The sequence below is a fragment of the Haemaphysalis longicornis genome, unplaced genomic scaffold (genome assembly GCF_048455015.1).
Source record: "Haemaphysalis longicornis isolate Haplotype H1 unplaced genomic scaffold, Haemaphysalis longicornis Haplotype H1 scaffold_6, whole genome shotgun sequence".
Classification (NCBI taxonomy): domain Eukaryota; kingdom Metazoa; phylum Arthropoda; class Arachnida; order Ixodida; family Ixodidae; genus Haemaphysalis; species Haemaphysalis longicornis.
In genome coordinates this window covers 51431317-51458941 of record NW_027526407.1, presented here as the reverse complement: position 1 = coordinate 51458941, position 27625 = coordinate 51431317, and the positions used below count along the sequence as shown (strand labels likewise).

The following is a 27625-nucleotide window of genomic DNA, read 5'->3' as shown; positions in this document are numbered from 1 at the left end:
TGAGCACGAGGTCGCTGGTTCGATTCCCGGCCGCGGCGGCCGCTTTTCTGGTGGCGGCGAAAAGCAAAAACGCCCGTGTGTACGAGATTTCGGCACACGTTAAAGATCCCCAGGTGGTTGAAATTAATCCGGAGCCCTGCACTACGGTGTGCCTCATCGCCTGTGTTGCATCGGCGCATAAGTGCACAAAGAATGCCTGGATTTTTATGAGCACAAGGGAAAAGAGAAAAAGCATTTTTTTAGAGGAGTTCCGGAGTTATGTGGTCAGTGTAGAGCAGTAATATTGGGCTACGATATTTAGAAAGTACCTAATCTAAAGATTGGACGCCCTCATTGACCCTGTTCTACAAGCGTTTGAAGGGGCACTAAAATGAGCTCGTTTAAATCTTATTCGTGGCTGTGTTGTGCAGAATAACTCGTGTAAGTTGTAGTATGACCAGTTAGCGGAAGTCTGCAGCCTTAGTTGTTCTGTAATCGGCTGCATCAGGAACATCATGCACCATTTGCCGACTACTGTAGTGATGTAACACTGTTTCACAGTGCATTTTCATGCAATCTCAGCTTTCAGAAGAATGATTTTCATGCTTGCTCACCACAGCAGATCCCCCCCCCCCTTTTTTTTTGTCTGTTCAGGCACTGGATTTAATGGTTAAGCATGCTAGCAATCTGGTATAGTTTGTCCTGCAGACTTCGTCGTCTACTTGACGTGAGCAAATTGGCGGAGAGGATGGTGCTAGGGAAATGATGCTTTCGAGCACACTTTTCGCGTTTAAAAATGCGTGCAAGTCTGGAAAGAAACTTGGAACATAGCTTATGTGATTAAGCAATGCTTACAACTCACTTCAGTGTTCCAGGAGCCCTGTGAGTCTGCTGTCATTCTTTGTTTGCTAGTAATAGCGGATTTCTATCCAAACCAACTAAGCCAGCTTTGGGCCTTAGCTGTTCTTTGAAGTGGGTACGTGCAGTCAGAATTGTGGGATTCCTTTAATATACACAATTTGTAGGTATATTTGTTTGCTGTGTCTTATTTTTTTATTCCCTTTCTGTTTATGCACAATTTTTGAACTGGTTTGGGTTACATGGAAAGATTCTTATCGGAATTTTTGTGCAGTTGTATGTGAGAAACAGGTTTCCATGCACTTACTCCTCGCTAAACAACGTTAAAGTGTCAAGCTACACCTATGCAGATATGCACATCGCTTCTTATCTGTGTAAACTGCAACATGAAGTTAACCTATGTTTCTCTGCATGCTGAAGTTGTTTAACGCTGTGAGTGATAAGCAGTTATTGTGTGTATCATTCATCAAAATGCTAGTCATGAGTTCCTTTTTTAGGCCTGAAGGTTTGCAGGGCCTTCGATGTTGCTCACAAATGTGTGCTATTGCGCATGTACTTGTTTAGAGAATTTTGTAGGAGAAGATGTATCCCGCAGTAAGTACAAAAATGTGATCTCTAGGAATTGCTTTTGCTGTTGCTAAAGAGCTTATTCACCGCTGTCTTTTTATTGTTTCAGCTTAAAGGGCGTAAAAAAGGACCAGAATTTTATTCATTATTTATTTTTGCATTGACTCATAAACCATCATTCTTGTCAACTTGAAGTTGAGAGAACACCACTCAAGGTTGTGACTGGAGTAAATAGTGCTTTTTAAGTGCGAATGCACTTTATAAGCGACCCCAAACCATCCACCGCCGGCGGTGGCGGCGGCGGCGTCCGCAGTGCTCCTCTATATTTAAAAAAGAAACAGCATCCGGCGCCAGGTTTCGATCCGAGGACTTTGCGGCCGCAGCGCGACGCTCTACCGACCAAGCCACGGACGCGACGCTGATATCAATGTTAGTGACGCGCCTTATATCTTTAACGCATTCAAACTACGTCGTCAGCGGCGTGCGTTGGCGACTCAGCGGCGTTATAGCGGCTTGATAACTGCGTGGTGTACACGTGATACTACAAACCCGATGGAAGAGATGGAAGAGAAGGCGGCGAGGCGGTGGGCTGCGGGGGCCGAGCGCAAGCGCCGCAAGCGGGCCGACAATCGTGCATTCGCACTTTCACATTCTCCCCCTCGGGGAAATGCGTGGGAATTTTTTCTACCTTTTTCTTTAGCTCATGGGCAATTTCTTCTACTCTTAACGTTCAAAAAAAGGAAATTCCTGTGAAGGTATTGCTGGGGTTTACAATCATCTAGATTCTTGCAATCCGATTAATTCTACTTATTTTAGTTTTTTTTCTCCATTCGTATCAACCCATTTAATGCGTGGGCGACGTACACATTAGCTAGTGCTTGAAAAATGTACGCGGGAAGGACTGCTGGTGTTTCCCATCACTCAGTTCGTTCGTTAGCCCAATCACTTAGTGTGTGTTTCTAGTACTAATAATTTCGCAGTCACGCGGTGGTGGCTCACACTTTTCGTCCATGTCATCTAGCGTGACCGCAAATTGAAATGCTTACATTGCATGGCAGACGTGGTTGACAGAAGCGAAAACTTTTGAAGGGGTCATGCAGACAAAGTACAAGTTTGTTTTATTTGAAAGATTTGGTGATTTATTGTGCCCCCAGTGCTTGTCCAGCAGCAAACAATGCCGTGTTCTTTGAGAAATTAATCAATCTAGATTGAAATTTTGAATCTCCCGCCAAATCGCGTGTTTTCATGACGTCCACCATGAAGTCACAGGGGCGGGCATTCAAATGAGCTTCCAGTGCATCATTAGGCTCTGCAGCCTTGCTTACGGTCAGTCCTCTCAGATGGCGCTACCAAACAGAGCCACGGACCGTTGCCCCCCGTTGCTTTATTTTTGACCGTATTTGCTCCCGTCTTGTTTTTGTTACGGTAGAAAGTAATCGTAAAAGAGTCGAAAGTTGGGCGAGTTGGTATTGACGCATCTTAAAAATCAAACTGCGTGCAAATTAACGAGGACGTGAACACACTGAAGACACCACAAGCGCAGTCTTCAGTGTGTTCACGTCCTCGTTAATTTGCGCGCAGTTTGATTTTTAAGAAAGTAATCGTTTCGGGAAACATGGGGTATGCTCGATGAACAGGGCCACGTAAGACAACGTCGCTTACGCCAATCGGCCAGTGTTGTGTAGGACAACTCCAAAGCGGCGGACCACAGTGCAGCTAAAACAGGCCTAGTGTGCCCAGTACCAATAGCTGTGCGCATCGGTATTTATATGTTTATAAATACTTTCATAACTCCCACTGTTTACCCTACCATTCTTACTGCTATAAAAAGAGCGTGCCCTAAATGTAAGCCAGATAGCTCATTCGGCAAACTTATGAGCCCCACCTAATTTGCGTTTGCTTTTGCCGGCCTCAGCTAATTGCATAGCGGGCATATGGCATCGTAGGTTCTGTTGCGGGAAATGAGCTAGTGGGTCGCATAGCTATTTCCTTTTTTTCCTCATTATACAGCTTTTTTGAGTGTAGCGTGCATTAAAAGTGGTGTCAGTATGATTCTAACTAGGCAATCTTTTGAATGCACTTAACTTGTGTTTTGTCTGCGTGGTCCCTTTAAGCACTCAAGACTGCCCAGTAATTAGGTGGCCTTTTGCCACGTCAAGAAGAATGTTTGGAAGGCTAGCAAGACTAAAGTGCACGAAAAAGACGGCAGCCAACTGCGTTGAGCATCGGTGGTACTAGTTGTAGTTACAGCATGAATAAATTATTCCGAGATGAACGTGCAATCAGTGGCCGCTGGAATTCCAATCCACAGGGTTGCACTCCGTGTCAGAACAACAGCGGACGTGCCGATTTCTTTCTTTCATTTTTTTTTTCTTAGTATAAGTCGTCGCTGAGAAAAACGAAGACTGCAGTCACAGTCTGGAGTACTCACAGCCTACGATTGTATCCTGTCGTCATAGTCGTGACTAGACACCGATTAGCAGAAACGGTTGGCATGATCATAGCCTGTCATTGTAGCCATGCCTCACTATGCCGTGGCACCCAAACTCACTTTCTCTGGTAGAAGCAGTGACGAACAAAGCAGCCATTCCTCTGTACAATGCATGGGTACAGGCTAGTTGGCACTCACTGTTAAACCACCGTTAAGCGCAGCAAAAACCAGACAAAGGATGAGACAGACAAGGAATCGCCTGTCCTTGTCTGCCACGTCCTTCGTCTCGTTTTTGCTGTCCTTAGCGGTGGTGCAGTTTACTAACTCCACTTTAGTTGCTATTTCATATCCATTGCGGTGGGAGTTTTTATTCCCGGGGCTGGCGCGGATTTTCGACCAGCCTTTAACTTCTCCACTGCGAGTTGTGCAAGCATTTCATGCCCAGAAACAAGGCACAGCAATACAAGGGAACGTGTTTGACTCACAATCTGCAGGTGACCTGGTGGTGACCGGCCACAAGAGCGGGCGGATCGTCTACTGGCATGGGCGGAGCGGATACGTTGCCATGGAGTACTCCGGATGGAACGCGGCAGTCAACGACATGGTACTGGTCGACCCCCATGGCTGTGGTGAGCCGATTTGTTCATCCCGAGCCAACAAGTAGACACAGAAAGAGACACAAACAGCACTTGTGTCTTTTTGAGCATTCTGTCCTGTCCAATTTATACGCGGTTGTTTTATAATGGATAGTATCCAACTAGCTTAAATTTTCATTTTATAGAGTTTTACATTAATATACTAGAGAGAAATCTGGCGTTGCTGTTGCGGGCCGTCATGGGCACACAGCTAGCAGCATTCCTCGCCTACTTGGCTTGGTTAGCCACAAGGCTTCTTTTTTTGGTCTTGAAGCCAAAGCCAACAAAAGAGGGTAACATCTTTTTCTTGTTCATCTTGCATGAAGCTTCTAAATAATCACTGACAGATAAATCTTTTTAACACTTCCGTTTTATAATAACAAAACAAATTTGATTAATCTTCTACAGTGCGAGACCGGATATCATGAGGGTTGTTATGACCACTACTATGCCTGCCATAGAAATCGGTGTAAAGGCATACTGCTTACAGTGCAGTCACCCAAGCCACAGTACTGATTACAGTGCAGCTTTGTGGGGCGCGCTAATTGATCATTGCAGCTGAACGCTTTGAAGCGGAGACGTCCGTATTTTCAGGCTTTTTTTTTTTAATGTGCGAAAGTTTGGGTAGTCTTTTTGACTGTAGGCTAACCGTGGGTGAGGGTTACAAATGAGCCTGTTAAAGTAATACCCCTGTCACACAGCAAATCTAATGTGATTCGAAGTGAATCACATTAGCTGTTAATGACATTCGGTTTGGCCGTGCGTCTTTACACGGTGAAACAAATGTCATTTGATAGTGATAGTGGTGACAGTTAGCGAACTCGCAAAACTGCAAAATTATAGTTTAAGTGCATCAGAAATGTTTTCATACACAATGGTTCTTTAAAACAAAACAAATAATTCTTTTTTTTAAATTAAAAAGAAGAAAATCGCCGTTTTAGCTGACATAAGTAGACATTACAAGCCGCGACAAGACCACAAGAAATCCTAATCAGAATAGCGGGCATTAGGGACGAGATTTCTTTTTTTTGTTAATACTTGTTTGTCTCTCTTTCTTTGAAAAACAATACAAGGAAGAAAATATAAGTTTACTGACAGTTTTTAGAAACAGTACTCTATGGTTTATTACTGAACTTTTTAACGCGAAAGTGTTTTATGCCGGGATCCACCAAGATCTTACTAATGTCATATCCGTAATGGAAATGACATCGCCAGAAAAATGCGGCTGCGCCCCCAGGCTTCGAGCCGGGTGCTCGGTCGCCGCAACGAGAGGTGCCAGGCGCTTGACCAACTCCACTACGAGCTGAAGCGTGGACACCCGTATGAACGCACCATATATCTCTCTTATAACCGCCTCTGTTTCGAGGGTGCTGCTGTCTAAGAGCGGTGAAGCGAAGTAGTGCATCATGATACTAAATGAGCGCCAACAGTTGGCGCCAGCTGAGCTCGGTGCAACGCAACTGTCTGCCGTACACAATACGGAGCCAGGGACGCAGTGGTCGCACATTTGCGAAAGCAACACACCAGCAGGTTGTCACTTGCCAAGCACACCCACAAGACAGCCTGCAAATCAGGCTCTTTCGCTGCAGCGGACTGCGAGTTCACCAAAGGATTCACTGGCAGCCCGTTCGGTATCGTTCGCATGGTTTGCGAGCGCGTGTGGTTTCATTCGGGTTTACGCAGTGCTCCGACGCGTACAATCCAGTGTCTAATGTTGATAAGTCTGACAGTGCCGTACCGACGAAATATAAATAGCGATGTTCAGGTTCATATCAGTGCAAAATAAACATCAACTGATCCTCTCACTTTTTTACTGATTCCTATGAAAGGGGGATTAATCTAATTTTTTTTTTTTGTCCAGTAACGCGCCACTGCTGTCGAGGCTACTCATTTGGCCGCTGAATGAGCTCCCCAACCTCATTTAGCCGCTAAATGCCATTCGTCTCGTATGTGATTCGGCATTCTCGTGTAGCACCAAATTAATGACATTTAGAGCGAACGACGTTTGCTCTAAATGTCACAAGATTTTGCCATGTGACAGAGGTACATTACCGCTATCACACGCTGATCTAATGACATTTAAAGGGAATGACGTTAGCTGTGAATGCCATTAGTTTGGCGCTACGTGGAAGGCTAAATTACATTTCCACGAGTGGCATTCTGGGATTCAATGAGTGCGGCGAACCTATTTTCAGTAGCTTCCGAACCAAACGAGTAGTCTCGCCAACAGTGGTCCTTTCACTAAACTAGAAAGATCAACGATAAACTCTAAAGCACTTTGTCTAAGACCTACCAGTCAATCAATATTTTCCTTTGAATGTTGTTTTATACAGCTAAACCTCGATATAACGAAGTCGTACTTGCGGGCGGAAATTTCATTAAATCGAGAATTTCGTAAAATCGAGGTTTCGATTTTACAGTTCATTTAACCAGCTATTGAGGTTTCAAAACCTTGCCCATCGCCCAGAAACAACTGCTATGTAGTTACCTCTCCACTTAAAGCGAAATTTGTACTAAAACTGGCCGCGAAAATCGTGTGAATTGAGAGTTTCAACACTTAGGCTATGTAATTCGGATAGCCGACGGTAGTTCATGTGTCATCGTAAAACCGGTGCTTTTTCCGCAATTAAATGTGATCGCAGACTAGGTTTCCACTTTTTATTTTTTTCATTGCAGTCAATACTAAACGCCGCTGCTAGTCATTTGAACCCGCGTCCATGCCCCATGAACTTCACCCCGGCAAGGTGCTGACTCGAAGTTACGCCTCTTTTGATCCGTTCAGAGGTAGGCTTAGGCGCGGCGTTGAGGGGTGCAGCGGGCCAACAGCGAAACGGTGCTATGAAACTTTCTAAAGACTTTTTTTTCATGTACAAAAACTCTGCAGTATGGGCGTGGGATGCAACCACGACACTAGAGATACCCATGATTGTGAGTCGAGCAGAGTGCACGCGGACGGACTGTGTAGCAGCGCTTACGTGCTCCCGCTAAAGCGGAAAGCTTACAGTAAGTATCTTCCGGCAAAATTCGATTAAGCAATTACTTTTATGCCAGCTGAGCCCTAAAGAAACCGATTTCTCTGCACCGCAGCTGTCTAATGAACCCGGGTGAAACGAAAACGACCACGTTCAAAGAAAGCAATTTATTGCCACCAGCACTCGATGTTTAAGCTGTAGTTAAGACGTCCGTAAGCAGTGCTTAGCGTTTCTTGACCTCGTATGCTGACAGCGCTAACAAGGCTTGCTCTTACACATTCGCGTGCGCCTGCGTGCCTCCGCAGAACGTCGATGGCATCCATCACTTCGGTGGCCGTCGGTCTACCGTCGGTTTCCCTGACACTTCCTCGGGCTCTTGTTCGAAACACTTATCTTTTCCTTGGAGTGTTCACGCTGCTTACAAGACTCCCCAATGATGCACGAGCAAAATATTAATGTGGTTATCAGCGAGCACAACCTAGAGCAGCAGCACCGTGAGGAAGGATGCGTAGAAAAAAAGCTTGAAGTAGGCTTTGGCAGCCTAAGCATAGAGGGCGCTGATGTAGGCAACGACGGAGACGTCAAAATGGTGGCCGCACTATTCAACCGTCTATGACCACTAGCGGTTGGAGCAGCTTCTTTCATCGCTTTGAATTGTTGTCAACCGCAGATTTCACCGCTTTTCTTTCATTTTAGCCGTTTAAGAGTTATGCGAGTACTGAATGTTTTCAATGTAGGCTCTAAGAGGCAAAATAAAACGTGCCTCGACTGGAATTTCGTTCTTCCTTTTTGCCGTGACTTCGTTAAATCGGGAGCGCCGCACGAAATTACTTCGTAAAATCGAGATAAAAATACATGCATTTTGCAAAATTTTGATGGAAAACTTGAAAAAATTCGTTATATCGCGAATTTCGTTAAATCGAGGTTCGTTATATCGAGGTTCAACTCTATTGAAATGAAGGCAATCAACACCTTTACAAACGTTTGACATGTTAGCTGCCAACCAGACACAGATTTGTTGCTTACAGATTTGGATTTATCCTGAAACAGAGCTATACACTTCTCATTGCAAAAGTAATTTTTTTTCGTTTTAAAACAGTAAAAGGTTTGAAAACATTGAAGATTCGTTTACACCATTACTTTACAATTCTGTGGACCTCCAAAACACCACTACTATCCTTATCGAATGACATTTGCTTTGCCGTGTAGACCCACACAGCCAAACCGGATGAGCTAATTGTCGTTTGCTTCGAATGACATTAGGTTTGCCGTGTGACAGGGGTATAACAACTCTCGCAGTTTCCCGGCCCTGGTTTGGTGGGTTGGAGGTGCTGCATTCCACCCTGGTGTACTCCACGGAAGAGTCACGCATTCAAGCCCGCCAGGTGGACTTTGACTCCAGGCACATTCTGTCCAGGCAGACTGGCTATCCCGTGACGTCCTTGAGGTGAGACGAGCTCCTCCTGGCTTGAAGTTCAGAGCCATTGTCATGTGAGGTGTGCGTTTTTTTGTTGTTGTTGTTTTTTTTCCCCCGAAATGAGCCAGATCCAAAAACCAAAATTAGTTCAGATAAAACTGCACTGACAAGAAAAACTCTGCAACTCTCACCTAAAAAAAGTAGTGGCAAGAAAATAGTTGAAATAACGCCCCGAAAACGTGTATGCAGATCATAGTTCGTATAAAAAAGGGACCCCCGACATGCCCCCGCGGGAGGGGCACGAGTAAATGCAGAGCATTAGCGGCGTTACGCGCGTGGCGGTGGCGATGGGTGTTGTAATGGTGGTGGTAGGGTTGTTGTTGTTGTTGGTATGATTGGGGAGAGAGAGTACGGGACGAGTATTAGGTAACGTCAAGTGTTATTATTATTATTTATTTGCGGTAAGATCGGTGGGTGGATTATATTCCCAACGAACGCAGTAGAGGGAGAGGGGGTGGAGAGAGAGAGCGCTATCACGCCACCGTCACGCCAGCACCTGCTGTTGCTACGGTGCTTGCAGCACCGGAGCGCGCTCAACTACGAAGCTCCGCGCGCTGCACATGTGCTGCAAGCGTGACGCGGGAGAGGAGGAGTGGGGGAGAGGGCGCACCTGCGCGCTGAGCTGTTGCGGACGGACGGTGGACGCTACATGTTAGTTAAAGAAATGCTCTGCATTTAAAATCAGCCAGATCCTACTGTTTCACGGATCAACATGAGCCAAATCCATTGGCCCAATGGGAGTTTGTTTCTGGCTTGACTCTTCGACTGTTTCATAAGTGTTTTCGAAAGGTTTTTCTCTCTCTCTCTCTCTCTCTCTCTCTCTCTCTCTCTCTCTCTCTCTCTCTCTCTTTTGCTTTTGCTTTTCGGAGCTGGCTTATTATGAATTCAGGCGGCAATTAGGAGATCGGCGAAATATCTGCCCCTAGATGTCAATGACGAAGTGAACGGAAGGAAAAAGTCGAACGAAATGAAACTGAGAGATGTCAAACAATAATTTCATTTCTCCTCATCCCTCTCTACCAAATAACTGTGGTTATATTTATTTTTTTACTCCCATATTGACCTTTTTAGTACTTAACTAAAATAGACGCTGCTTAGAGGAAATGGCAAATCTCCCCCCCTCCCTCTGAGCATAGAGTTTCATACTAATATATACTAGTGGGAAATCTGGCGCCACTGTCTCGGGGAACCGCGCTTCAGCGAGCGTGCTGTCATGTACTGGGCAGGCACGTTCTACTTTTCCTTGGCATGGCTCACGAACAGGCTGAAAAGTTGGCTTTGGCTGCAAAAATGCAACAATATTGCTGCAGAAGATTAATCGAATTTGTTTTATTATTGTAAAATTAAAGCTCCAGAAAGATGTATTTGTCAGGGATTATTTAGAAGCTTCATGCAAGATGAAGAAAAAAAAATGTTACCCCTTTTATTGATTTTGGCTTCAAGACGAAAAAGAAGCCATGTGGCTAACCAAGCCAAGGAGGCGAGGAACGTCGCTAGCTGCAATGGCGCCGTCCACGGCGGCCCGCAAATGCAGCGCCAGATTTCCCTCTAGTATATATTAGTATGAAGCTCTATGCCCCTGAGAGTACCAATCACTCCATTAAGTTGAAGAAGAAGATATGAGCCGCCATCTTGGGAAGTGTTTTGGAAATTCATGGCAAAGCAATGAAGAGCTTGCTTACTTCGTTAGTGCCTTGACGCGTGCCCAAGATAATTATCCCGGGGAAGAATTTGAAAAGAGCAGCTAATGGTGCCAAGAGGACTCACCTGCTCTCCATGTATAGTTCTACCGTTCTTGAGGCCCTGTTGCATATTTATAATGCCTTTTTCACCAAAACTCAATCGCACCGTGCTTGATGGTGAATTTAAATAAAGTTTTCACAAAAATGTCGCGTCAACTTGAGCGTTTCAATTCAACATGAGCCAAGACCAACCCAATATTGCTCAAATTCATGGCATAATTTTTATTTATTTGTGGCCATAAACTAGCCCTAGCTGACATGTAAAGTATGTCATATAATAGCTTTGATGGCGTTGCATTTAGGTCCGGTAACAAACTTTTGCTTGTTTCTCAAATTCGCGTTAGGTGGATCTGGCTCATTTTGCAAACAAAATGCCTCATGTCTCTGTTGCTGTTACTGTGGAACCTTGATACTACGACTTTCAAGAGACCATGCGAAAGGGTCGTATATCCAGGGTGTCGTATGACCGAGGTGCGGGTAAATGCCAGCCTAGTAGCTGGTTTCACGCAACTTATAAACTGCTGTATTTAGCGCGGTCTCGCGTGATTTGGGAACATTTAGCTGAAATTCCCAAGTTATTAAAAAAAAAAAGAACCCCCTATTTTGTGCGCCCCTCCTCTCCACTGCATCCGAGGTAGCGTGCCAGCCAAGCGCGGCGCAATACGCCACCCCCGTGCCATCTGGCGCTATTCATAGCCTGCCAGCCCCGTGCCTTGCCCGCGTAAGAGATAAGGCGGACATGCTCGAGCAAATTGAGAGGGGAAAAGGAGAGTGAGAAACTGCCAAGGCCAAGCAAAACGAACAATAGTACCAGGTGGCAATGGAAAGAAAGTGGCAAAGAAAGGCGCAGAGCGACAACGCCGCTTTGAAAGACACTGATATGCAGGCAGAGAGAGAGAGAGAGAGAGAGGGGGGGGAGAGGGGGAGGGAGGGAGGGAGGGAGGGAGGGAGGGAGGGAGGGAGGGAGGGAGGGAGGGAGGGAGGGAGGGAGGGAGAGGGGGGGGTTGAGCGGGCTAGGAAAGCGAGCGCTCGGTAGAGGTAAACTCCCGTTCACACATACCTGCCTGCTCGGACCCGTTGCACATCAAGCAGGGTCGAATGGGGGTTAACAATAAAGAAAGGTCAAGATGAAGCAGGAAAGCGGTGTAAAAGACGGAAAAAATGCCGGTTTTTCTACGCCAGGGTTCGTTGTATGAAGCAAACCACGTGCACTCGAGCGTCGTATCATTGGGGTTTTTAACGCATTGTTTCTATGGGGAGTTTGCTGGGACCGCGGGGATTTGTCATAAAAAGCAGGTCGTCGCAAGTCTGGGGGACGTATCAGCATGGGTTCCACTGTATTACATTTTTGGCCGGGGTGCCTCCACCAGTTAACACTGTATGTTGTTTTTCATTTGTCGCACCGTTCCCATCCCATTTTCGCGCAGTGTCTGTGGCGACTTGCTGGCGGCGCTGAGCGAGAGGCGCTGCGCAGTACTTGTCCTGAAGCTCGTGTTCAAAGGGAGCACTCTGGTCGAGTTCCGTCCGTTGTTGCGGGTCCCCAACAGCCTTGGTGCCTGCACCTGGATAGGCATCAGCGAAGACAGCGTGAGTTTGACTGTTCTGCTCTTTTAAGGGCAGAGCACTTTCAGGGCTTGCCTTGTTGTCGTAGTTCACTCGCTGGACCCGAGTGGAGCCACGTGGCGTTCTGTCGTAGCAGCTGTCGTCGCAGCGTCCCACAGAGGCTTCAAAAGCCAAGCGGTTTACATAGTCATAAGCGTTTGAAACTCGTGAACCACTGGCGCTTGTCATACATCTCCCCGTTGTTTTGCGCAAAGAAAACTGCAGGTACATTTGAGGCAAAATATACGCAAATATCCGGCGGCACCCACGTTCATTTAGTTAGGAACGCTCGTGGGGTTAGTTTGTACGATAGTAAGCGAAAAAACGTGGCAGTCCAACGCCGGCACGTATGGGAGGATAAGCACAAAGAGAACAGAACTCCCGCTGGCGCAGTTTCGGGGTTGCGCGAGCACTGCAAAGGCGGGAAATTTGAATTGCATTGGGTGGTAGCAGTGAGCGGATAACGGCGCCACAGCCCATTATGGCGAATCACTGCTCTGCACTTCCGACAGCTTTCGCGTTGAGTGGAACAGCTTTAATTTTTATTAAAGGGGCCATGCAGACAAAATACAAGTTTGTTTTATTCGAAAGATTTGGTGTCTTATAGGGCCCCCGGTACCTGTCGGACACCAAACGAGGCTTTATTCATTGAGAAATTACACAGTTTAAGCCATCATTTTGATTATCCTGCTGAATCACGTGTTTCGTGATGTCTGCAGTGTCTAGCGCAAGTACTAAGGCGAACGTAAGTAGGTGGACTACGGCTGCAGCGAACGGCAGAACGCCTTGTTTGCTGTCAGTCCTCCTAGATGGCGCCACCCTACTGCTCGGGACCACGTTCCCCCATGGCTTTGTTTTTGACCGGATTTGTGCCTGGATAATCTTTTTTACAGTTGATAATACTCATTTCGTGAAACATTGGGTATGCTGAACAAACATGGTCACAGAAAACAATGTCGCTTATGCTAGTTGGCCAGTGTAAGCTTGACACGCCAGATGGCTGTGCCGCTGTAACTGGCATAGTGCGCGCAGTACGCACTGGTGCTTCTATGTTTACGTGTGTGTTCGTAACTTCCATTGTTTACCCCAGTATTCTTACTGTTATAAAGGAATATGCATTAAATTTAAGTGCAACTAGCTCGTTTGGCATGCATGCAAGCCCTGCCTAACGTGCGTTTGCTTTTGCCGGACGCAGCCAATCGCACAGCCGCCCAGAACTTGTCGTAGTTTCTAGTGCAGGAAATGAGCTAGCGCGTCGCATGACCATTCTCTTTTTTCCTGAGTATATAGCTTATTCAAGTGATGTTTGCCTTAAAAGTGATGTTAGTGTTATTCTAACGAGGCAGTCTTTTGAATGAACCAAACTTGCATTTTGTCGGCATGGACCCTTTACTGGCCACTGGTGTGCCACCGTGCCTGGTCGTTTGTGGTACATTTTAAAGGCAAAACCGTAAAAGGGACGCAAGAGTGTAAGAGCGAGTTGGCCCACGTCGGCAGATGCAAGTGTCGTGAATACAAACGTACCACTCGCAGCAGCAGCAGGCTTATTAATGCGGAAAGCGCAAAAAGCATGAAATGGGTGTTAACGCCCGTTACACTTACCCACACCATGATTTGTGTCATCACAAATCTCGAATGGGGATTGTGAATATCTTGTAGGGCTGACACAGACAATGACAAAGCGAGGAAACATGTGGTAGCGTCCTGTGTGTATTCCCTCGCATTGTCCTTGTCTGTGTCAGTGCTACAAAATTCAGTTTGTTTCATTTACTTTCAGTTTTTCATTTTCAATAATTCAACACTGCTGGCTTACAAAATGCAAGCACGAGTGGAAAGACGAGTAGAATTCTACACAAGTGCAAAATGCATGGTGAAAAAAAAACAAATACAAGAATATGGGTAAAAGAAAGGGAAAAAAGCAGCACGAATTTCGAAACACAAGTAAATAACAATGTCATGGGGAAAAAAAAACACGACAGGAGGGAAAGGAGGCTAAACAATTCGCAGGACAACAATGCATCAACACAGCAAACTTCAATTTGGGACAGTGGCAGTTTGGTTCAGATACGTTTCTAAGTTTTCTATAGATGAAAGTGTAGTTACAAGTAACAAATGCCATTCTTCAATGGTGCGAGGAAAAAACGAGAACTTGAAAGTGTTAGTCCTGATGAAAAATGGGTTAATGAAAGTTCGTGGATGTGACGGGTTTTTCTTGTTGAAAGGAGTCTTGATAGGCAGCACGGTCTAACCCAAGCTTATTGGTGAATAGTTAATGAAGAAACTTCAAGTGAAGGAATTTCTGTCTTAACTTGAAAGTGTAGATGTTATTACTGATCATAAGGTTGGTAACAGACTCACGGCGATTGTATTTTGAGAAAATAAAAGGTACAGCTTTTCCTTAAATTTTCTCAACACTATTCATGTTAGATTTGGTGTAAGAATCCTAGACTATGCAAGCATATTCTAATTTTGGTCTAATGAAAGTGGTGTAGGCAGGTGTTTTACATGAGAGGGAGCATCTTTAAGCTTTACCGCCTCCGTTGACAAAGCTTACAGAATGCTAAAGCGCAGATGTTACCGGTGTGAATATTCCAGCTTAATTAAAATTGTTAGTAATTGTAACACTGAGATATTTATATTCACAAACTTCAACTGGGGGATTGTTGGAAACTGTGTAGAAAAATTTAAGGGGAAGAGTATTTTTGGTCATTCTAAGATAAACGGATTTTTCGGCATTTAATCTCTAACCCCATTTAGTGCACCAGGAAAGAAGGTTGTTCAGAGCAGAGTTTAGGGCAGTCCGGTCATCAACAGAGTGAACATTATTAGACGGTATACAGTCGTCTGCGAAAAGACGTATTTGTACAAGTAAAAGGGTTGAGAGTTGGGCGAGTTGGTAATGATGCATGCGCTTGTGCCGTCTTTATGTGTTCTTGTCCCCGTTAATTTGCGTGCAGTTTGTTTTTTCGAGGCGTATTTGTACAAATTCGGCAACACTATCAACAATATCATTGCAACAAATAAGAAAAAATTGGGCCCATCTCCCCACGAGGGGGGACTCGAGTAAATGCGTCGCGTAGGGGGTGGGTGTATTGTGTTAATGTTAGTGTTTGGGGGGTGGTGGTGGGGTGGTAGTGAATGTGTTAACTATTATTGCTTATTACTATTAATTATTATTATTTCTTTCATATATTAAAGGGGCACTGACACAAAAATTTTGCATCTTGTTTTTTTTGTTGCGATAAGTAGCTAGTGACCTACTTATAACCTGTAGAAACCTCATTTGCTTCAGCGTGCGACGGTTGTTTAATTAGAGGCATTTTCAATGCGGCCAGTCGCAGTTTCGGTTTCAGCGAGTGCCGCGAAACGATGGATTTTGTGGATTTTGTGTGAACAAAGCTGACCACGTGACCGTCGGAGGGATATCACAGTTACAGAGCAGAGCCGCCGTAGCACTGTCGAATCCGCATCGACGGCAGTTTCTGCGAATGCCCCCCCGTACTGATCTCGTGAGGCGCCTAATTAAAAAGCGACCGTGGATGTGACGCAGGCGCTGCGAGTGCAAATGCTACCGCGGCTAACGAACGACGCGCGCCGCTCGAGACGGTGGGTGGCAAGACGCGCGCTGGGAGCAGCCGGCCGGTCTGCCTACAGGTCCGCCTACAGATGTGTTCGGCTTAGCACTGCGGCGGATATTCAAGTGCCGCTCTCGTAAGCGGTGCAGATGACAATTTTTAATGCAACCCGCCATGGCATCATTAACTCCTTTCTCATGTAAGCCACCATGGTCGGGACTTGGGGACAATTTCGTGCAGCGGTAACAAGCTATCACTCGAGCTACCTGCGCCGGCGTGGGCCACTTCGCGGCCGTGGCCGCCGCCTGCACAGCGACCGTGCGGCTGGCTCAGTGGGCTTTTCGCGCCTCCGGCGCGTTTCCGCATCCAATGGTAATAAACAGTAATAGAAACAGAGTGCCTGGAATCGCTGTAGAACTTTCGTCGCGGCCAGCTGCCCGATGAGCTGACGAAATCACGGCGCCTCCGCTGCCAACGATCGGGTCGTTCGTTCTCGAGAGCAGAAGCTCCGCCCTCCGGCCCTCCGATTGGAGCGGCGAGCCGGCAGTGCGGAAGCGGCAAACACAAACTCGTGACGTGTTTGGATGTTGTTTATTTACACTTGCGCGTGGTCCTCTGCTGGCCGCTCGGTTGCGTTTCGCACACTTCAAAATTGATTTTAAATATGTTCTAGGCTGTATTCACCGCTGATATTTTGCAGATGATGTATAAAAGTGTTCCCACCAATCTATCTCCGAAGTTATCTCGCCTTCAAAATTTTGTGTCAGTGCCCCTTTAATTATTACTTTTGTGATTTTGCGACTCGAGTCCCCCCTCGTGGAGAGATGGGCCCAATTTTTCTTTTTTTTTTTGTGACGCAAGAAGTGAAGGCAAGGAGTGGGTTGTTGTAAGTCGTTATTTATTTATTTGTTGCTGTTGTCGTTGTATTGGACGCTGAGAACGACGGCTTCGTGGTCGCTAAAGTGTACTGTTAAGGGGTCTTTAAGCAGTGGTCGTGCGTTGCAGCAACTGGTGAAGACGAGATCGATGCAACTGCTGCCGTGTATCAGCAGCTTCTTGACGTAGTTTGAATGAGTCAAGGATATAAGGCGCGTTCGTACCCTTTGATTCTGTGTCACTTTTGTGGCGCAGTGGGAAGAGCACCATGTACCTCGCGTTCCGCCCACAGGGTCGTGGGATCGAAACCAGGCGCCGATAACTATTATTTTAAATGCGAATGCATTTCTTAGCCGCGGGTTGTCTTGCGTCGTTGAGCGGCGTGTGCCTAGCAACAGCTGTGGCGCGCGCCTAGCAACCGGAGCAGGTGCGGAGTAGCGGAGGGCAAGGGGAGAGGAGGAGCGCGCTCGGCGTGTGAGGGCGCTCGCATCGCGGAGCTCGGGCGGAGTAGCGGAGAGTGAGTGGAGAGGAGGAGCTCGCATCGCGGAGCTCGGGGTGGAGAGAGAGCTCACGCGTGGGCTGGCGCGGGTATCTCTCTCCTCTCCGCGTACCCCTCTCCGCTCGCTGCGCATATAAATGCAGGGAGCGCGCGCCTCTCTTTGTGACTGCTTGCCGACTGGCGCCTTGATAGCGATGGAAGTCGGTGAAGTCGAATCCCTCGCGGCGACGATACCGCAAAGAAGAATTCGGTGCACCCAAAGCATTCGCATTTCCGCACGATCCCCTTCGGGGAGGTGGGGGGATTTTTTTTTTTATATAGTGTAGGGAGAGGGGTGCGGACCTGTTGTTGAGAGTGAGGAGGGTAGCGTGATGCGGGAGAGGAGGAGTGGGGGAGAGGGCGCACCTGCGCGCTGAGCTGTTGCGGATGGACGGCGGACGCTACATGTGAGTTAAAGAAATGCTCTGCATTTAAAAGTAGGGGAACAAGCAAACTCCCCTGCGGAACGCCACATGTAACTGGAAGGATTTTGGAATTATGACCATTAATATTCCCGCACTATTTGCCCGTTAATTTGATAGGAAGAAACCCACGACTCAAGAAAAGGAGGAGTAAGGGATATTTACGATATAAGAGGCTAGAGGCTTAATCTAGCAATCTTAAATGGGGAAGCGCGAAATTAGTAGAGCTTAATGAAGTGATCTTCTGAAAGAAGCATGGGACATGTAAACGTAAAATAAATGTATGCACGAACTTCTGCAGGGCACGCGATTTTTAGAAGGGATGAACCTCAGCTAGCAAACATTATAAAATATAAGGCAAAAAGCAAAAATGCCCATCTGTTGAGATTTCAGTGCACATTAAGGATTCCCAGGTGGTCAAAGTTAATGCGGAGCCCACGTGTAGCTTCGGCACGCTAAATCTGACAATTTTTTTTTTTTGAGTTTTCTTTCAACGGGCGACCAACTCGAGCTGGAGGTCATCTGCCAGACTAGTCCTCTAGGCTGGATCAAACTGCAGAGAGCAGGCTTATGTCACCTAGGGATGTTATGACGTTTTAGGAACCTCGCACTTTTTTTTCCGCCCCGTACCTTTTTCCCAGGTCACCCACGTGGGTCCCAAGTGGGTGGGAGGCAGCATCAGCTTAGCCGACGACAAGTGGGAGAGATGGCCTTTGCCCCAAGTGCGCAGCTATGGGCCAGTACAGGTGTCGCAGGCGCTCATGCAAAGGAAGGGGCTGCTCATCGTTGCCACAGGTGAGTGCGCTACCGAGTATGTTACGGGAACTTCCTGGCCCGCTAAGCACATCACTTGTGCTGCCCGGTGTAACCTTAGGGCAGTCCCAGGCAGGGTTTGCACAGGTCCTTGAAAACCTTGAAAACCCTTGAATTTAGAAGTGTCAATTTCAAGGCCTGTATAGTCCTGGAATGTTTAAATGGTCCTTGAAACTCCTTGATTTTTCGGGAGAGAATCAATAGCCCTGCCTTTTCACAAGAATTTAAAGTGTTTGTAGTGGTTTTAGGTGTTAACAAATGCAAAGAAACATTGTAAAAATCAAGTTTCAGTGTATTGTGGGAAATAACAAGTTTGGTGGATTTTCATTATTACGAGGCAACATTGGGAACAGGCACTTCTCAATCCAATCCACGTCACAATAAAATCCAGTGAAAGCCAGCTTCTGTTCTCTACTTGCATTTTCGATCTAGTCTGTGGACGCTCACTCATTGCATGTTTGCTGTGCCTCATACGCTCCATCTGCGTTTGCTTTTACGTGCAAATGGTGGACGTGTACATAGTTCGTCCTGCCTTGCAGCAACACTTGCTGATTTAATTTCAGCTGATACTCTTGCTGACAAAGCAGGCGATGCAGGCAACATTAACGAAGTTTCGAAATCGAACAGCCTGAGCAAAACACCAAAAAAAGAAAAACCTCTCAATACCAACCACGAAATAAAAAAAAGCTGAGGAAGCATTCACGAACCCGTTAGCACCCACCTAAATGTGCACTAATGTGCTTAGTTATTGCGGAACAAAAATCTTTTGCATTGTGTTTAAAAAGTTATAAATAATCCCAGATAAAACATTAGATGGGGACCTTGAAAATGTGTTTTCTGGTCCTTGAAAGTCCTTGAAAACCCTCGAATTTTTGCTTTTGAAGCCTGTATGAACCCTGCCAGGGCAGTCCCAGGGTAGTCAGATATAAAACAGTGCGAGTCAAACAAGAAATTGAAATAACTTGGGGAAATAAAATGTCTTTTACACCTGAAAATAATTTGGACATTTCCAATATTTCACTTATAAACTAAGCATTTGCTTTAAGTAAAACCGAATATCTTGAGAAAGTAGACCTGAAAAGATGTACAATAGAACCTCGCTGATACGTTTAAAAAAAATGCGAGGTAGAAACATACAATCTGGGAAAGCGTACTACTATCCAGTAAGAAACGCACTATGAGGAGTTTTTAGTGTTCACGGTTGAGAACATAGCAACTGGGAAATCATATTAACTGAGAATGTATCAACAAGGTTCCACTGTATATTGTTGTCTCCTTGTCTGACATCATTGTTAATACGGAACTTCTTGAGGTTGTAATGAAGACATAGCGTGCCTGTACATTCTTTCTATATTCCCTCTGTGAACCCTTTATGAGTTTTCTCTACCTTTTGGTCACTGCATGCTTCCATTACATACTATGCTGGTTTCCACCAGATTAAACGCTTTCATAGTCTATAATGGCCATGTACAGTTAACCACGATATCACGAACCGTAAAAAATGGCACTTTGCTTTGTTGTATTAAAATTTTGTCACATCAAAAATCTGTATCTAACAGGCAGAAAAATGTACTTTCCAGGTTTAAGGACCATTTAAAAGTGCCTTTACTTTCACTGAAAATAATACGTGACCTTCTTTTACTGCTTTGCTTTAAAAAAATGGCCTCGCACTGCGTTCATAGGCCCACAGGGTCTGCATCATATATAGCTGCCCTTGTCAAACTTGCGTAGCGCTGAAGCACGTTAATTGAGTCAAGCACTTCAATGTTGTATGGGGTTTGGCGTCCTCGGTGTCAGTGTCACTGCCTAGGACCCCTTTCAATTTTCCCAGCATGCCTTGCACAACGATGAGGTCGTGTCACTTGCTCGCTTGCAAGGATTCAGGAGCCAGCATAGAGGAAGTCTTCCGAAGCCAGACCATCAGCCACAACCCCGTCATATTACAAGCACCTCCATGCTTCTTCTAGGCCGGCCTGGCCATGTTTTTTCTCATATCCGACTGTGAAGGCAGTGAAACGGAGTGGATTTTCTTTGGTGGACTTTGCGCTGTCATTTTCTTGGGGAGAACTCGCTGCTGCAGCGATCAGCCACCGACGTTGCCTGCGCTTGGCGCTGCTGACGATTCCTTAGTCCAGTTGTAGCCCGATGTTTGTTGGCTTCACGTCATCATGATGGGCAACGTTATCGTACCCTTTTGTTCGAGTAACGGACTTTCCACTGAAGAACATTTATAACGGCGATGCATATGGGGAACAAAAGCGAAAACAAGAGTCAACATACCCGGCATTGCGGAAGCGTGGGACGAATCCTGTGAGGCTGCAGACATCATTTTGAAATGAGGCAGTATTGGCGAGAAAAATGCATGATTTACTTGGGCTCAGGAGTAAGTGGCAAACTCGAGAAAACACAGAGCGCTGCTTGAAGTGGCATCGTCACACCGCTTTGCACTCACAAACACACTGCTTTGACTGCTTTTCTAATGGAGGTGAAAAGCGAAAACGTCTGTGTGTTTGAGTTTTTGGCGCACGTTAAAGATCCCAAGGTGGTCAAAATTAATCCAGAGCCCTCCACCACGGCGCGCCTCATCGCCTGTGTAGCATCAGCACATTAAATCTCATAACCAATCAATCAATCAATCAATCAATCAATCAACGCACTGCTTTGAGCCATTGTCCTACTCCTGCGTTTTCTTGAGTCTGCGGATTGCTCACAGAACTGTCGACCTATGTAAAATGTGCGTTTCTCAGAATATTACTGTGTCATTGCAAAAGGGCAGTCGCCTCCTCAGAGAATTAAAGTCCAGCGAAAGAACGATGACAGCGAAAGCCCTGAAGCATACCGGGAACAATTTCGCGAGCCTTTTAAGTATCCCTTTTCTGTCCTTTGGCAAATGAACAGTTATTTTATGGCTCCCTGTGGCTTCTTTGTCTTCATCTCTTTGAATGCCTGTTCCACCCTGTCTTTAGTCACTGCTGGGACCTCGCTCGCCAAATTAGCCCTGTCACCACTGTCCCCTGCCCTAGTGTTGCTAGCGTTCAGGTTTTGATTTGACGCTGTGATGTGATAATTGGCGAGAAATGATGGGAATGATGTCGCAAAATTGAAATACTATATGAACTGCTTTTAGTTTCACTCGGTCAGAAAAATGATGACTGGTTTCGACGGACACCAGTACCTGCCACAGTGGCTAAGTAGCTAAGGCCAAGAAAAAGGACATGGGCTCGATCTCAGCTGCGGTGGCTGCTTTTTGGATGGAGGCGAAAAGCGAAAACGGCTGCGTGCCGAGATTTCGGGGCACTTTGAAAACCTTCAGGTGGTCAAAATTAATCCGGAGCCGTCCACACTGTGTGCCTCGTAGACCAGGTGTGGGTTCGGTGTGTAAAACCACTGTAATTTTGATAAATGCCATCGAGTGCTGATGGCATGAAAAGCAACTGATTCATCATTGCAGCAGGTTGAAAAAAAAAAAAAAAAAAAGGAACTTGACAAACATTGTTGAATTCGCGAGTCCAATACGTCGCACCAAAGCTGGTAGGTGCTGATGTGCTTTACATACTATCCATGATCCCCAGGCCAGCACGCAATTGTGGCATCACATTACTGTCTAGTGAAGACTGTGTTTGAGTCTCTGCATTGGCCCTGGGCTGGTGTTTTTTTTTTTTTTTTTTAACCTTTAAATTTCTATTATCCTTCGCTTTTCTCCTTGCTTGCTTCTAAATTGTGAATACCTCCGAGTGTAGCAACTTAAAAGGGATGCCTGCGGTAATGTAAGAAATAATTATCTGCCAGCAATACAAAACACACCTACAACATTAGTCTTGCGCATCTCTAACCAATGTTATTTAAACCCAATTTAAAAGAAATGCGCCACTCTTCAACTGCAGCAAACTTGTCCATTCGCTTTAGCAGGGTGACCCCTGCAAGATGACTCCAACAGTGTGGATTTTGTCTTGTCTTGTCTCATCTTCGCATCTTCTTATTGAGCCCAAGACAGTGACGTTGGCAGTAGGGCTTTTGCCTTTTAGATGCGACTGCATCTCATTCACTCGCCTTGTCCCTCCATACGGCGTTGTTGTTGTCCGTCCACACCCCTCCCCCATTCTCCTCGCCGCGCGAGCTGCGCTCTCCGCCGCGCACCCCCTCTCCTCTCTGATAGCGGACACTCTCTCGCGAGGGGCATTGGATTGGATTCGATTTGGTTGGGTTGGCTTAGATTGGCTTGGATTTGGATTGGATTTAGATTGGATTGGATTAAAGTGGGTTGTGTTGGATTGTGTTGTGTCATAGCCGCGCCATGTTGCGTCGTAGCTGCGGTCGTTCCAGCACCGGCCAAAGAAATGAATACATCATACGCGTTCCTCACACGTTTCACGCAATTAGAGAATCAACCGAACGGAAACACCAAGTGAACCCCCAAGATGCGTCGCATCTCCACAGGGTTCCCCTCGCGGGAAGGTGGGGTAAATTTTCTTGTCTTGTCTTCGCGCCTTCTTATCAAGCCAAGGTGATGCCTGTCTTTCGTTTCAGACAACGCAGGGCTTTACGCGTCCGTAGACAGCGGCCGCCGCGGGTTGTGGCCAGTGCGTGGCCTGTCGCGGTGGAAATGCCGGGCGACCGCCCTGGCTCTGCGCGGCACCCTGCTGGCCATCGGCTTGGAGAGCGGCCGGCTGTGCCTGTACCGGCTTCGAGACAAGTCGGCGCTATCCGACTTGGAGTACAAGGAGTGGCCGGATTGGAGCAAGCAGCTGAGCTCCGACGCCCTCGTGTCCGTGGACATCACCAGCAGTCCGTCGACGATGCTGCCGGTTGTGGTGGCTTGCACGAGCGATGAACTGTTTACCGTGCACTGGCCAATCCAAGACTGATCGGGGGACGTGAATTGGGGCATCAACCCTGTGTTTGTGCGTTTGTTGTAGAGTTTGGTGTACACCGGGTGTACACCAGGAGTGCACCTTGTTTGCTCATCTTTCGGTTAAGGTCCAAAGTTGCCTTTTAGACAGGAGGAAAGATATTCTTTGATTTGTCATTCTGGGCTGCACAGAACTGTTCCAGAGCAGCTTCTTGTTGTCTTTGTCTGAAGAATCTTCATTCCAAGAGCAGTCAGAACTGCCCTGGGAAGGGGAGTAAAATAGACCGTGTAACTTTTAATGATATAAACATGATGGCTCAATAGGCCAACAAGTTCTGTGTAGCGAACTTTAATTACATTTTTAAAGCATAGGAGTCCTCCTTGGTGCAGGATTATTCAGACCAGTCAAGTGTATTTTTTAAATAGAGTGCAGTGTTATTGGTCGACACGATCTCTCCTAATGTGCCGCAAGTATATAGCGGCTTTGCGAAACGAGATAATGCCCTTAGTAAAGTGGCAGTGCAATTGTACAGTCCTGGTTTTGCACTGGGTTCAAAAGGGGAACATGAAACGATCCACCTCAAATGAAACTGCATTTCGTTCCACTTTTTTGTTTTTACGACTGTGTTCAAATACTTTTGGGGTGAAATGTGCAAAACAAAAAGAAGAAATGTGTATTTTTGCTTCAATCAAAATTACTACTCTGAAGGTTTGTAAATACATGCCAGCCCCGAAGTGGGTTTTTTTATAATGGTACGCTCACAGTACACGTGGTATTGGTTGCACCGGCGGAAGGTTGTCGGTTATTTGTAGGGCTCCACGGTTTTGCTAATGCAGAAGAGCAGGGTTACGTGCAACTCCAATAAGGCTGTATTAAGTGGGTATTTTGGGGGGGGGGTGGAAAGTTGAAAGAATTCCTTCATTTCTCTTTTTAAGTTTCAGAAACTTCACAAAAGTAACGTGGTGATTCAGCTGAAAAGAAAAGGCATTCTTGAGTAGTACTGCCCCATATCCCCCCCCCCTTCCATTTCACAGTGTTTTAGTGCCTTGTTTCGAGTGTTTAGTGACCTTTCTGATGGCTTCCTGATGTTGCTGCATATACTGTGTATGTGATAAGCTTGTCTATGTTCATTAGACGAGTCTTACTAGAGCAGGTGCTCTAGTCATGCTCACTTCTCCTTTCATTCTGCCTATCAGCTGTTACAATCTCGTCTTATACTTGCCACGAGGGTGCAGCTATTGTATATACTGGTGTGAAATCTTTTGTTTCTTTTGTAAATGACCTTCATTTCCTGTGCAGCCTTGAAATGGCTGTGTGAAAAGTCTTGTCTCCCTTGTTTCAGGGCTAGAAGTGGCCTCGAGTTTAAATTTGTACCGGAACTGGTGTTTGTGTGTTTTTTTTTAGACAGCCGAGGAAATGTTCAGGCACTTGTTGTTGAAGCAAGTCTGTTGCTTGTTTATAACTCCCCGGAAATGTTATTGTTGGCATTAGCCTTGCCACGTTTGGCTTTGCGCCTGAATGATAGGCTTTGTTCAAGCTGTGAGAGGGACTAGAGATGAAAACCGCTACGCTTATTTCGTAAACACATTCTGCTTGGTGATTTCTACCCTGTGTAACGTTAAAATCTCACAATTGTCACTGCGATACAAGCTGGACCAGTAAAAAAGAGATGTCGGACAATGTGCGTGCCATTCTGGTGCTTCGTTTATGTGAGGTCTTGGTGTCGCAAACATTGCGTGTTGCATGTCTGCTAGATGTTCCGTTCCTAGTCACATTGTTGCTTTTTTTGTTTGGTCTCTCAGCACTGCCATGTTTTGCTTTAATAAATAATGTTCCTCTCTCTGCTGATTTTGGTATTGCCTGCTACCTTGGTGAAGTTTGCCGCAGGACAGTTTAACCCTGTTATAAGAGGCATTGGTTATAACAGACAACCGCATATAAGAGACACTATTCACCGACAAGGTTGGCTGCCGTACTCTTCCCAATAATTTTACTTCTTTTATAACAAACATCGTATATAGAAGATGGTTGTAACAAACTAGTTATGCTTGAATTTTGGTCAACAGTCTCGCTTGCAACAGACATTTTAACTTTAGATGCGGTGCCACCGGTCGCTAACTGCAGTTAAATCTGTTGTGGAAACAGAGGAGGACAACAGACATATCCTGTTGCTATTTATAATAGTACCGTATTTACACGATTGTAAGTCCACTCGAATGTAGGCCGACCCCCCAAAATTGCACCTCTCCAAAAAAAAAAAAAAAGTGCGAACGCCGCCTAGAAAATCGTATCACAAAGAGCTCTTCCGTCCCACACGGCGGCTCATGCTCCCACAGGAGCCGTGCGCTCGCGGCATGCGCGGTAGATAATAAAGAAAAGCTTTTGTATAAGCACCCGGAATAACCATGCGCTGTGGGTTGAGCGGGAAGAACACATTCGCTGCGAGATGACAACCATCGAAGCAACCGGCAGCGGCCACTGCCGCGCGATACCAAAACAAACAACATGGCGGCTGAGGGAAGCGGACGCGCGCGATTTACTTTTGAGCGACTAACCTTCCACCATCGCGTTCGGAAGTGCACTGAACAATGTACTATATTTGCGGCTACGTTAGCGCGGCGCATTGAATAAATGGATTCGCTAATACTTTAGAGACGAATAAAACGCTTCTTTACGCGTTTTTGCACGTGATTCGTGCGCGTCGGCGTTGCGCGGGCGATTTTTTCACGCCCGTGTCGACGATTCCGCGCACGCGGCAGGTTCTGCTTCTAAATTCTACTGGTTCTACCTTGGTATGACGCGTGACAAGCGCGGCAGTGGGAGAAGCCTGACGACTTGCGGCACTTTGAAAACGCTCGGGACAGCCGGCTGGCGCTGCCGGAGATGTTTAGGCACCACGGTTGCGGATATTTGATTGGCGCTTTCCCTAGAGGCGCAAATGATGCTTTATAGTGTCGTTTTCAAACACATTATAAGTTCCTTTCCTGCACAACCATCTTCTATTGTGCCTTCAGTGATATCTTAAAGAGCGGTTAGCTACGCGCACCTCTTCGCGGCTGGTGACGCCGCCATGTTGCCGTCCCCGATCGCGTAGCGCGCTGCACGCGGGTGGTATTCGCGGCACCGTCAGAGCAGCTGTGTCGTGCGCGGCGCGTTTTCGCGAGCAGAAAACGCCTCATGCGGTTCACACTTTAGACCATAACCATGGAAACGAGGGTGCAAAGCTGTCCCCACCTCGCAGCACCTCCGATTTCTCGTTCCTCTTTCCTTTACTAACGCTAGACGGTTCGATTTCTATTCAAAGTCGACCCCCCAACATTGGATTGTCAAATTTGGAAAAAAGGGTCGACCTACAATCGTGTAAATGCGGTAACTTCAGCAAACGCACAGCGGTTCAGTCAGCAATGAAAGAACGATGAGAATCCCCGGCAATAGAAGTGGAACGCACGGAAGTGGTTAAAGCCTACCGCCAAGCGTACGAGCACGACCACGCATGTGGGCGTCTGCGCGGGCCAAGAATAGCGGAAATGCGCGTTGGGCTCTCCCGATTGCATAGCTCCTAATCAAGAAGCATTGCAGGTTTTGAGTCTGCAAGCCTGATGAGTAGCCAGAGTGCACAGTGGAGGAATCTGTGCACTGCGGCTATTAATCGGGCTTACGGGCTCGCCATCTGCGATTCTTTGTCTGCTTGCTGTGGAAAAAGAGAAAGCTTGAAGAACCTGTTGTAAAACATTGTATACACCGCCATGAAGCAAAGATTCAGAACCACTTCAGAAATCGTTGTTTGCAACATAGTAGCCTTCTTTTATGCTTATTTTACTCGTACAGTGCCTACGTTGAACTAGGGGTCGGCCAGTTAGTGAAAACGTGGTACCCTGCTTGTAAGAGACCTCTCATGTAAGAGAAAACAACTGCTTTCTGGTGTGCGTCTCTTATAAAGGGGTTCAACTGTATTTGCTCTGGCATGCGTGGCAGCAGTTTAGCGGCAGGGAGCAAGAGCCAACTAGCGACGCCAAGAGGCAGCGACAACGTTGAGGTCAGAAAAAAATAATCAAACGTGATGTAATGTGGTCGTACAGTCGTACCATCATGCCGGGGTTTATTCATAATTTTGATTTTGGGGGGGTGGGGGTGTCGAAGTCCTCCTAGGGAGGTGTTGGGCGGCTGTGTGTGTGTGTGTGTGTGGGGGGGGGGTGTATAAATCCCTGGGCAGTGTTCATAGACAAGGTTTATAAATCCCTGGGCGAGATGGTTGTGGACCTTTCTTTTTTTGTTTTTTTTTTGGGGG

At 46.4% G+C, this 27625-nt stretch overlaps 1 protein-coding gene across 1 annotated transcript in view; it reads left to right on the top strand.

Moving 5' to 3' along the window:
- The window catches only part of LOC144142648 (uncharacterized), a 30374-nt gene extending 5191 nt beyond the window's left edge, over positions 1–25183 (top strand). The window contains exons 4-8 of the mRNA XM_077674299.1: positions 4330–4464; positions 8742–8889; positions 12089–12248; positions 18316–18469; positions 23015–25183. Of these exons, the coding sequence (XP_077530425.1) occupies positions 4330–4464; positions 8742–8889; positions 12089–12248; positions 18316–18469; positions 23015–23352 (935 nt within the window). The 3' untranslated portion in view covers positions 23353–25183. The remainder of the gene's footprint in view (positions 1–4329; positions 4465–8741; positions 8890–12088; positions 12249–18315; positions 18470–23014) is intronic.
- The last annotated feature ends 2442 nt before the right edge of the window (positions 25184–27625 follow it).